This window comes from Lates calcarifer, linkage group LG16_LG22, assembly GCF_001640805.2.
Source record: "Lates calcarifer isolate ASB-BC8 linkage group LG16_LG22, TLL_Latcal_v3, whole genome shotgun sequence".
Taxonomy (NCBI): Eukaryota; Metazoa; Chordata; class Actinopteri; family Centropomidae; genus Lates; species Lates calcarifer.
In genome coordinates, this window is record NC_066848.1 from 8356250 (window position 1) to 8368282 (window position 12033).

The 12033-nt window shown below is 40.6% G+C and overlaps 1 protein-coding gene across 3 annotated transcripts in view; it reads left to right on the plus strand.

The window, feature by feature from the left end:
* zgc:171482 (zinc finger protein) overlaps window positions 1-12033 on the plus strand; it is a 46431-nt gene that overhangs the window by 7509 nt on the left and 26889 nt on the right. For all 3 annotated transcript variants that reach the window (XM_018678078.2, XM_018678069.2, XM_018678090.2), the window contains 2 exons: window positions 6028-6144; window positions 9221-9313. In XM_018678078.2, coding sequence (XP_018533594.1) covers window positions 6034-6144; window positions 9221-9313 — 204 coding nt within the window. In that variant the 5' untranslated portion in view covers window positions 6028-6033. The remainder of the gene's footprint in view (window positions 1-6027; window positions 6145-9220; window positions 9314-12033) is intronic.

Here is a 12033-nt window from a genome sequence, read left to right on the forward strand (position 1 = left end):
TGAATGTGTCTAACTTAAAGTTGCATTGCAATTTATTCCAGTAGCAAGGTGCATAATATAGCAGCTTATCTGCTCCTCTTTTCCAAGAGTGGATAAGTCTAGCCTACACCATCACTCATGAATAATCCCTGCCCTCAAGGCTATATTTCCACCACTGTGAGAGAAAGGAGGTAGGAGAGATGGGGAAATGGACACAAAGAGATGAGAAGCATAGTGTGAATGTGTGTAAATGTGTTAATATCAACATGCTCCATACACAACTCAAAAAGGAGAAATTATGTCCAAAATAGAGATTTGGGGGGAAACAAGCAGTGAGCAAAGGGAGAGAAAGAGTCATATAAATGCGCACACGCACACACACACACACACACACACAGACAGACTCAAAGGGAGGAGTGTATGACCTGACCTTAGTGTTGAGTGTGTATTTTTCTATACCTTGACAGGAGGAGGAGGAGACACAGACACAGCACAGTCACACCAAGAAGACTTGACTATGTCAAAATTAACACTGGGGAACAGACAGGAACTCTAATCACATATTTTGTGTTGCTTATTTTGGATGTTTAGATTTTAGCTTTTGATTTTATATTCCACAACGAGACTTCGAGAGTCTGTGTTTGTGCCCAGGCTGTATTTGAGTTTGGGTATGTTTGTGGTTTGCAGTATTTAGCAAGAAGAGTACAAAGCAAGCTCCTGCAGTGCTAACAGAATGAAGCTGGATTTGGATTCAGACTCTGGCTCCAGGTCCTTTGAAGACTTTATTCTCCCCGTCTGAAACCTTTGATTGCTACTGTACAAAGGGGAGGGTTGTTAATCTTGGAGTGTCGGGCAGTGCCTTTGCAATACAGGATTCCATATTATTAACTCTTGCAACTATTTATCTTGTTATTCCCACTAGTGACTCATTACACAGGTCATTGGCTCACAGTCTGATGTCAATATTTCATCATCTGTATGCATAATTTGACAGCTAAATCAGAGCAGCATTTTATTTCAAATGAGACAGCAACTATAAAAATATGAGTGCGGAGAGAAGAAGGGAGCAGACAGACCAGTTCACAGCGCCAACACTTTCTGATGGGAGAGAAATGGGAAGATTGAGGAGGGAGGGAAGGAACACAGGAACTTAAAAGAAGCCCTGCTGCCCCAACCACCTGCTGTTCTCTCTTTATCCCTCAGTCTCTCTGTGTGTCTCTCTCTCAATGTCCTCTATAAAGGGTAGAGTACATTTCTGTCTTTCACTGGTTCATCTTCAGTATACATTTTACCATTAAAGGTGTGGTTTCAGGCCATAAGAGGACTGAGAATATATTTGTAATAATAGTAATCTGAAGCTTCCCATTGGGCTTAAACATTACACTATATCTCTGTCAGTACAAGAGGGCTCTCATTTAGTGCAACACTATCTAGTTGCAAGTAATATTACATACTAATTAATATTCTAAACCCAGGCGACAGAAAACAGTAAGTGGTTGCATTTATTAGAAAAGAACAAAAAGGCACGTCCACTTCAATGCCAGCATTAATGAATGGTGGGCCAGAGGCTGAGATTTCTGGGAGGGCTCAGGGTTCACGTCCATGTTAAATACTTGATGTGGTCTTAAAAGAGAATCCCCCCAAGGATCATCCTGTCTTCAAATGCCTCAGGCTTTCGTGCTCTCGCTAAGACTCATCTGGTTTTGCAATCCTGTGTCTAATTGAGTTTAAGGCTTTTTTATTTTTATCTTGACCTACTGTTTGAGTATAATACTCATCTCTATCTTCACTTCAACTGTTAGACATTTGTCGACTTTTTCAGTGATTTCACCTCACTAATTCGGCAGCACCACACATGTACTCTTAAATTCTGTGAGAAATTTATCTAGAGAGTCTTAAGAATAGAGTCTTAAGAATCTCTCCATTAAATAACCAGATAAGCAATAATCAAATTTAAACTTATTAAGCATTTAACACAGGCATTTAAAAATTATACTAATCTGTTTCATCAGCACAGTGTGGGTGTAGTTTAATTTGATAGACAATAATGTGGCAACGTAAGCACACAACCGACCTACTGTTAACAGTGAAGTGAATATTGCAAAATCCTGATTGGTGCTTGGAAGTATAAAATCACCTTCCTCCAACTGAGCCCTGCCCACATCAGACCTGAGAAAAGCACAGACATACCAGCAAAGACAAACAGCTCTCATGTGAACTAACCAATAATGAAGCACACTGTTCAGCTTTAGTTGAGGAAGAGCACTAATGTCATGCCTGTATTGACCGATCGGCATCAGCTGTTTCATACATGCTTCACAGTTAGCTTACTCTCAACTGTATGTGTAAGGTCCAGCCACATTCATGATGGCGCACAACACGGCCACTGTAACTAATCCACCAGCCCAACCTCCTCCTTATAGGCTATACTGTTGTTGCAACTCAGATTATTTCATCCACAGTTTTGTTGTACTTAACTGTACAGTGACAATAAAAGCCCATTCTATTATATTGGTCACAGTTATTGTGACCATAATGTGACATGGATGTCATGATTTGTGAAATGGTTCCATAATTACAAAGTACTGTAGAGTAAATACATTTTGGAGGGAATGGGTTAAATAATATCATGTTACATTATAATCAGCATTAAAATCACAATTAGAAATAATTGTTAAACTTTAAATTTGACATGGAAAAAAGATATAATTGTTTTCTTCTCCACTGTTTACCCCCTAGTTGTACTTAACGGTTACTGTCCATAATTTCCACACCACTGAAAAGGAAGATTTCCAGTCTCTGTTGGTCTGACAATGCGTAGGAGCTCCCTCAAAGAACAGAGCCTTTTCTGCCAAATCTAACCGTATAATTGTTGCTGAAAATGGTCAGTTCCTTGAACTAAGTGTATCTGACTGAACTGTTCCAACTTTGGCAGTAAATTTTGTGCTCACAGAGGACCCATCACTCATAGTAAGACGCTGATAGGTTTTCAAGGCCTTTAAATCTCAGACTGCTGACTTGACATCATCCTCCACCTGCACATATCATCTATATATAAACTCTCCTCACTTGTTACACACTTCCGCCATCATTGATTACACAGTTTTCAATGACCTCTGTGTGCATCTGAGTGGGAAATAAGATGCAAATAATACTGTAACTCTAGAATACCCAGCTATAGAGAAGGAATGATGAACGGAAGTTTAACTGCCTGCTGATAGTAAATAAAACACATGGCTATTTGTGGTTTATGTTTAGTTTTGAAATTGATCTTAAAGTTACAATAAATTAGACATAATTTACAGTAACATTCTGGTCTGACATGGTGGAAATGAAACCATATTTCCCTTAAGATCTCTAAACCAATGTAACATGAAGATATCACGTTCAGAGCACCAATTATAAACCTTCCTCTTCCTCCACACCCTCTCTTTTTTTCCCTTCTCCCTCCTTCTTTCATTATTTTTGCCACTATCTGCTGCTCCATCTTTTCGCTTCATTGGGCCTGCCATTCCATTAATCTCACCAACAGATTGCCTCTATTAATTAGTCTACATCTCCCATCTTGCATGTAATCATCAGAGGTAATAGAGATATTAGGAAGATAGGGGTATTTCTGCAGTCACAATTGTTTTTAATTAGCCGGAAGATTAAAATATAGATGCAATTCTGCCTGGCTGACGACCAGACTGACAGCAGCAAAGGTCTTTTTTAGCACAAAATTTCTGGAAGCAAACGTAATGTGTCAGATTGCAAAATATATTTGTTCCATCATGTCTCACAGGGCACCTCACATAGTGGAGGTAATAATGCACCCATGCCCCTAGACAAAACAAGTTTTCAGCTTGTCATCAATGACATTTCTGAATATTACACCTCACAGACATGTATAACTTACTGAGCACATGAAGAGGAGACAATAAAGTCTGGAGCTGTAAATCAGATGCATCTGCACTGCCACTTAATTTTAATGTATGGGGGTCCTACTGTAGGTTCAATTAGATAATGGAGGAAGTGTCCATACAGCATGTCTGTAGTTAATTGGAAGGTCCAGGGTGCGCTAAACAGACAAGATGAACAGACAGGTGTAATTACCAGTATTGTGTTAAGGTGTGTGTGCACTCTTTGTGTGTGGGTGGGTGCATCGACGTGTTGAGCAAGTGTATTGGCTAAAGGTAATTACACACTAGAGTTGAGATAAAGAATACCAACTTCTGTCACTGCTTTTCCATGCTGACACATGGACTATGTTCTGTCTGATCTCATCACTAATGTTGCGATACCATGCCAGATAAAAGGCCCTATTCTTTTAAAGTTATTTGAGCTGACCTCTCCGGGATCCATTCATCTTGGGCTATGAAACACTCTGACCCTGCAAGCACCCTGTCCTGTAGCTTCCTTGGGGCAACAAACTCATCCAGTTTAACGGTTGATGTTCCTGGACCATTCCCTACAGACCCGTTACTCACCCTAACCCTGTCAGAGCAGTGCCTACGGGGCACACATAATGAAGAGAATAGAAAATTGAACACGAGACCCCAGAGCACATCATTAAACCATTTTCTATTACAGTGCTCAGTACAAAAGCGAAAGAAAACACTGCTGCCAGGTTGTTGAGAACGCTAGAGCAAAGGCTCCCAGTGGGATGCTCAAGTCTCTATGGTTTTACTGGTTGGGCAATCCCAGCACTGACAGGGTTTTAATACACGTTTCTCACAGGGGAATCTCGCTGTAGACCTTTTAACAGTTTACTTCAGAGACTGTACTCCTCAGCAAAGTTGCTCTTGGCTATACAGTTCACTTTACAGCATTTTTATTTCCTACCAGTGTTCAAAAACTCTTGGAAGTTTATGTAAAGGGTTAGAATGATTGGTCTCAGGTCAAGTATTTCTTAGCTTGCGAAATTTAATGTCAAAAGTAAAATCCTCAAATTTAGGTGGGCAAGACATGCTTTGTGATTGTTACTCACCAGGGCGCAGTGCACAAAAACAGTTGGAAAGTTATGAGTGGAGCCCCAGAGAGCTTAAACTGAAGCCAGTCTACAAACTCAGTTTAGAGTAGGAGAGGTGAAAATGTTCACAAAAACAGGCCAAATAAGAATGCCAGTGTGACTTACTAGTTTAGAGTAATTTTTGTTGTATTCACTTATGTGCCAGCACTGTGATTTCAGTACCATTACACCATGTAATGAGAAAGCACTCCTAATGGTGCAACTGCAACTCCTAGTTTTCAATTTCCAGAGCAAAGCAGTAGCTGATAAAGATGACTTACAACATTTGGTCTCATAAATTTACCAGAAAGTTTCTTAAACAGTGTTCCCAGTCACTTTGTTTACTTTGTATTACTAAAGCTAGAGGTGGGAAGCTGCCATCGTTTGTTTTCCTAGTGATATTGCAGATTATGAGTTTATATGGCAAATATACACTGATAAAACATGGTCTATTCTTCTAAATTAAAATCCCAACCGTGCATTAAGTAGTTAAGATTAAGATCAGGTTTGACCAACTACACCATTAACATGCTTATATAAATAATGTACTACCTTGAAAGGTCCCCTTCTTTACAGTGAGTGCATATACTTTTAATATATTTACTTTGAATCTAATTTTACTTTGTATTGGAATACATTTACAACATAATTTTGAAACAGTTTGAGCTCTCTTATTTCTAGCTCCATGTTCAGTGTTTCTAAATGAAAAATATACAAAACTTAAGATATATATATATTTAAAAGTTTATTGCTAGGTAAAATGCAGAAACTCAAGCCAGAGCCTCAGGCAGTTGTTTTCAAGTCTGGAGCCAGAATCATCCGTGAGAGGATGTTCTGACAGAGAGGATCAACATATTTAGGGCTGAACTGTCATGATGAGTCTGTCATTCGGAAGGAAAAGTATTTCTAAATTGAGATGAGATACATGCATGCTCATGCACTTCTACCTCACGCTAAGGTTTACTGACATTTTATTCCACCCTGAATTTTAATCATATTCATATTTCCGTATGTCTGTGTGTGTGTGTGTGTGTGTGTGTGTGTGTGTGTTTGTGTAGTCTCAAATGAAGATGAAGTCTGCGGGCGTCGTGGATGGAGGCTTGTTCACAGAGAGCTATTGTAACATCTGCAATGCCCAGCTCATCTCAGAGTCCCAGCGCACCGCTCACTATGAGGTGAGTCCGTCTTTGCTCAGGTTTGGAGGATTTTTCTCAGCTTCTTCTTTTTGGCATCACTAAACATATACAAGGCGAATCGAGGAACACACAAAGGAATGATCGCACTAAACAAAACAAAAAAAATGCTGCTACGATTACTGCTTTGACAGCCAGACTTTTGCACTGTACACTTTGCATCAGCCTTATTTGTACAATTTGTGCTTGTGCCGTTCAAAACAGTGCTCATCCATTATACATTTACTTAATGCAGCATGGTAATGCTAGTCACTTGCACACCCACAAACACACACATCTGCACTTTTTGTTTTAATGTAGTCTACCTCTCAGCAGACTCCCTGAGAGTAATTTAATGAATGTCCATTAAATAATCAGCCCCATGCATTTTTAAGTAGGATATGTGTGTGTTCATGTGTGCACGGGCACATGTGCATGTACTGCATTGAGGTCGTCCTTGATTACAAGACACAATTGGGATTAACAAACAGACTAATGAGGACAAGGCCCTCATCTGAAGAGAGTTAAGCAGGGACAACCACAGTGTTTATGTGTCTGCACACATGCACCAACTACATTCACTTGACTGTAATCTATTTCTGTCTCTGAACCTACGTCTGACAAAAACACACAGCCTTGAGTTGCGCAGACAAATGGGGCAAGCTGAGTCATTGCATGTCCTCAGAGTCACCTTTTACAAAGGATCTCTGTAGAGGTCAGTAGATCAAACAGACAAGACAAGAAATAATTTGAAAGCAGGGAGTTTTTGCATGTTAGATTCGAAAAGGATAAGGGGCAAGGAAAGGCAACACAGGCAGGCTAATTTAAAGTGTTTTGCATAAGACATGGAGACAACAACAACAGGCCAAAACAGAGTATTATTATGAGTGATGAATAGCTGAGGAGTCCAGAGTTAGCTAGAGCTCTAACTCTAGTTAGTTAGAGCTCTTTTTTTGGAAGCCTTTGGAGGCCCCAGAGGCTTTTTAATACACTTTCATTTACACTTCTCACTTCCAGAAGCATGTGTCTCCATCAGCCAGATCTCTATTGTACACTTCAGCAGTCTAGTTACAACAAATAGCTGTTAGGAACAACAGACAGCTAACTAACAACTATCCCTAAACTAACACATACTGTACACATGGATGACTCATAGATGGACGTTGAGTGAGACAATAGTTTTAGCGTCTTCAAGGGCTCTCGCTCACGCTGCTCCCTCACCCGCACACATCAATGCTCTCATCCACACACACTGTCACACTATTCAGGAATCAGATAACAAACCTTTTTATTTGCAACCATGTCCCCATACACTACACTAATACTATGACAAAGTAGCAAGGTTGAATTTCTAAGTGAGATACATTCTGCATGTATACAAAAACACACAAGGATGATGTAGCAGTCATTTTAATATACTTGTCCCCTATCCTGTCTGTCTCTTTCGATTTGATTTGACACTAGGAAAAAACAGAGAGAAGAGACAGAGAGACATGCACTGTCCATTAGAGAAGGGTGAGCACTGAGGGTCAGCGCAGGGTAACCATGGTGACACAAAGTCCTGCTTTTAGCCCATGTCCCAGAGCCATCAACTACATGACCATTTATACACCTATGAACAGAAGCATACACGCAGACACACAAACACACACACACAAGCACTGACAAAATGCATTAAAGTAGTCTGACAACTGAGGAGGCAAGTGAGGTAGTGTGTGTGTGTATGTGGGGGGGGGCTATCTAGTCCCGGGGGCAGAGGATCCAATCTAAGCACTGGAGCAGCAAGTACAGTGTCTCATCAGAGTCTCCCCGTTCACTATCTTCATGTGCTGTTCAGCCTTGATATATATGCTTGCAAGTGCATTTTCATCTATACAACATAATTCCACAAATCATACGGATTCAACTGTAAAGTGATTCCCTCAAAGGGAATCCTGGTTCTGGATGAAGCCATCCTAACACATTTGACAAACAATCTCCTTCTAATTTAATCATGTCCATCTCTCATCAATCGAGAGTTACATATTTTTCTCCCTTGATGCTTTTCATTATCGTAATCTTGACTTGTATCCCTGCACTCTGTCGTACATGGCAGTGAAGACACAATCTCTGTGACAGTGTCAACACTTGCTTCTGGAAAATTGCACCAACAGTGGAATTTATAGATAATAACAGATGTTACATAGTGGGAAGGAGTGAAGGTCAGAGCGTGCCAATAAAATGAAATGTATGGAGCGAGATAGCTGTGTCAACCTTGTGCACAAACACACTGAGCTGTCTAAACACATACACATGCGCTAATCTTTACCCTGCAGTACGTCCAGTGATTTTCATTGTTCTGCATTAAAGTGACAGTTAGCAGCTTCAAGGGCAGCTCACTGTCCTTTCGGATAAACACAACTGTATATTTCTGCTTGTTAAAGCTTATAGGCTTTATAGTGTAAAGGCCTGTGACAGAAGCAGACAAAAACACACAGGTGTGGTGAAAATAACAATAACAACTGCACAAAAACCTGCACAAAAACTCATCACAGTACAGTTACATACTTTCTTTACTATCTTAACTATCTTTCACCAAAAGCATTTGATATTATGCAGACTAATGTCTATCTATTATCAGCTTTTTTGCTAATGAATAAATATTTGTTCTAAAGTATCTGAATCATTGGTTCCATGAACCGTTTCTTTGTTTTTATTTTTAAGAAGCCAGGATATTATCATTTCGGTTTTACTGTAATTTGAGCCACCCAAACTGCACGCTGACTTCCTTTAGCAGTTTACCGTGCCAGTGCACAAAGGGGAACTTAAAAGTCCTCAACCCCCCCACTACTTCCCCTATCCAACATCTTACTCAGGGCTCCCAGAAAGCTGACGATGGCCCAGGCCATTAGCCACCTAGACGGGAGCAAAATGTCTGCTACAATCATCAGCTGAAACAGAGATAAAAGCATGGAGGGAGCTGTCAAGGTGGACTGACAGTCATTGATTTTTTCCACTTGGCTCACTTGATAAAATAAAATTCAGTTCACTGGCTGACACTCCTACTCTCTTTCTCTCTCTCTGTCTGTCTCTCTCTCAGAGTAAGAAACATGCCAATAAGGTACGTCTGTTCTACATGCTTCACCCTGAAGATGGAGGACCGCCTTCCAAGAGACTGAGGCCAGATAACCCAGTATGCTCTCAGTGTGTTTGTGTTTGTGTGTCTGTGTTGCATAATGAGCAAAGTTACTTCTTTTTAAAATGCATTAGTGATCTTCAGTGTAATCACAAACTGTAGTAACTGTGAAACAGTTGGGAAGGACAGTTATGTGCATGCTGAAATTTTGTGTGAATTTGCAGCATGCTTTTATGTATGTAGACAACAAAAACCTGAGTTGACTTACGTCAGTCTAATCTTTTACTAGGCCCGTCCACTCTTAGGCTTGCTCATTACAGCCAAGTGCTCATGGGAATATTTGTTTGATCTGTTGTGTGCACTTGTGTGCTATAATTCTCCCGAGAGAGGTTATGATTTAGCTTGTGTTTCTGGTAAGATTTAGTGGTGGCAGACACCGCCAAGCAGCTTTATATCTGACTACTGCAGCCCATGTGGCTAGGGAGGTCAGTGCAGTACCAATGTTTGTGTGTGTGTGTGTGTGGTGGGGTGGGGGGGGGGGGTAGGTGGGCCATTGTGTCTCTGTATTTGTAGGGCCCTGTTCTGCAATTGTAGCAATTGCTGAGGCTGCAGTTGCATCCACAGTGAATTGTTAGGCTTCAAACACGAGGCACAACTGCTATTTTGCTGCTGATTACATTTTGACTTTTTTGTTTGTGGATCTGTGTGTGTTTATGTCTGTTTTGGTGTGTCTCTTTCTGTGTGTGTGCATGTGAGTGCATATGTGTGAAAGGAAATGTGAACCTAACAGACTATTGTGAAGAGGGAGCTTTATTATAGTACACTGTGTGCTCCATTTATCTGGCAAGCCTTAAAGTCCCACATGGCATACTACACAGACACACGCACGCACACACACACACACACACACACAGAATACATACAGTACAGACTCTGAGGACACAGCTGGTAGAAAAATAAAGTTTGTCAAACTAACTGACAAATCTAGCTTTACCAGAGAGAGAGAGAGAGAGAGGGGGAGAGAAGGAGGGAAAGAGGTGGAGTGCCTCCAAAAACAAAGCAGCACCACAGCCTTGAGCTGTAATGTAGGGCCAATTACCTCAGTGTGGCAATGCCCCTCTGTCCTCAACTGAGCAGAAATTCATAATAAAAACTAAGGAACTAAAATGTTTGCAAACACCCCCAATGTAAGTGATTTTTGGTTGCAGTTGATGAATGAGCAATGCAAAGTTTAAAACCTTGACAAATTATGTTTGGGGCTGCAAGCAAATATCTTCAAAGGAAAGAGGTTAAGGTTATTTCAGTTTCCCTCAATTAAATCCAGCAAGGCTACGGCATAAAGGCAGACCTGGATTAACAGTTTCAAATATAAGGAGCCAGAACAACCAAGTGGGGTAGGCAATATCTGTTTTGGTCATATTTGCAGACTAATAACAAGCACAGAGCTGTACCAGGTTACTGCTGTAGACCACAAATGTTGATAGACATTTGGTATAGACTTTGTTGACTTTGTTGTTTTGTGATACCTTGACTTTATCTTTTTATGTTTTACTAACTCCTAGTGAACATGGATGGGATTGTCCCCTCGCAGTTCACAGTCACAAATAGTGTCTCAAGGCTCCATCCCCACATTATTTTTATATGAGCCTAAATTTTGATCATTAGCCCTTTTCTTTGTTAACAGCTGTTCCCAATAGCCTCACTCGAGTGAAAAGCCACGGGGAAAATGGGGCACATTTTTAGACAGTCTCTCCTGGAAGGCATTTTTAGTGTTGCACTCGTTTATTCACAACAAAAGTTACAAAAATAGTTGTGTAAATAATTTTAAAAGAGTGCTTGAAAATCATGGTGTGAAGCAGGTGGGAACATCAGACTTTCAATTTCAGAGAGTTGTCGGTCACAAGCAACCCCCAAAGTTGTGGGGGCAACATTTTTATAGCACCACACTGAACGAAAATTAGCAACTGCCACCAAAAAAAATATACCAAATTAATAAAACTTAGATAAAACTAACAAACTGGATATCATTTCATGACCTAAGACTCTTGGGCACCTGTTATTATGGTTCTCACTCAACCCGTTGAATTGTGTTTCTTAACACAAGCTCTACAATAAGGTGTAAAAAGGCGAAACACGTGCACCACACTCCAGACACTCATGAAATACGTCAAAGGCACATGGGTTTACGAACACACTCACACATACTGTAGAAATATACACACCTGCGTCTCCATCTGTCTCCCTAAGTGAATAAGACATGACTCAGCCCCTCCTGGCTTTCACCTCATATGGGGCAGTGAACACACACAAACAGACCATGTACGCACGCACGCACACACACACACACCTCATCTGCCATACTGTAACGTGCTGTGAGCGCCACAGCCAGCACTTTGTTCATAACCTTTCACACAGAGATGTGACATTGATTATCTGACAATGCTGGAAAATTGATGTAAGATGAACAATCCTCCAGAGATAAAATTCTCACCACTCAGTTTGAGATAAACTTTTCTACTTTCATCTTTTTTTTTTCTCCCAGGGGAAGTTTTGTACATCTTTTTTCTTGACTACATCTTAGTGTTTTTGCCCCCTGTGTTCCCGTTCTGATTGACATGGTGCAGTCCAATGGGAGCAGCAGAAATGAAATGCCAGCGTCTACTCAGTGTAAAATGCCATGCCTTGAGGTTTGTGTGTTCGTGTGTAGGTGAAAGTCTTTGTCACAGAACAAACAGAGAGAAAGTAGGTCGTAAAGGTGCTCCCAGATGAAAGGGGAG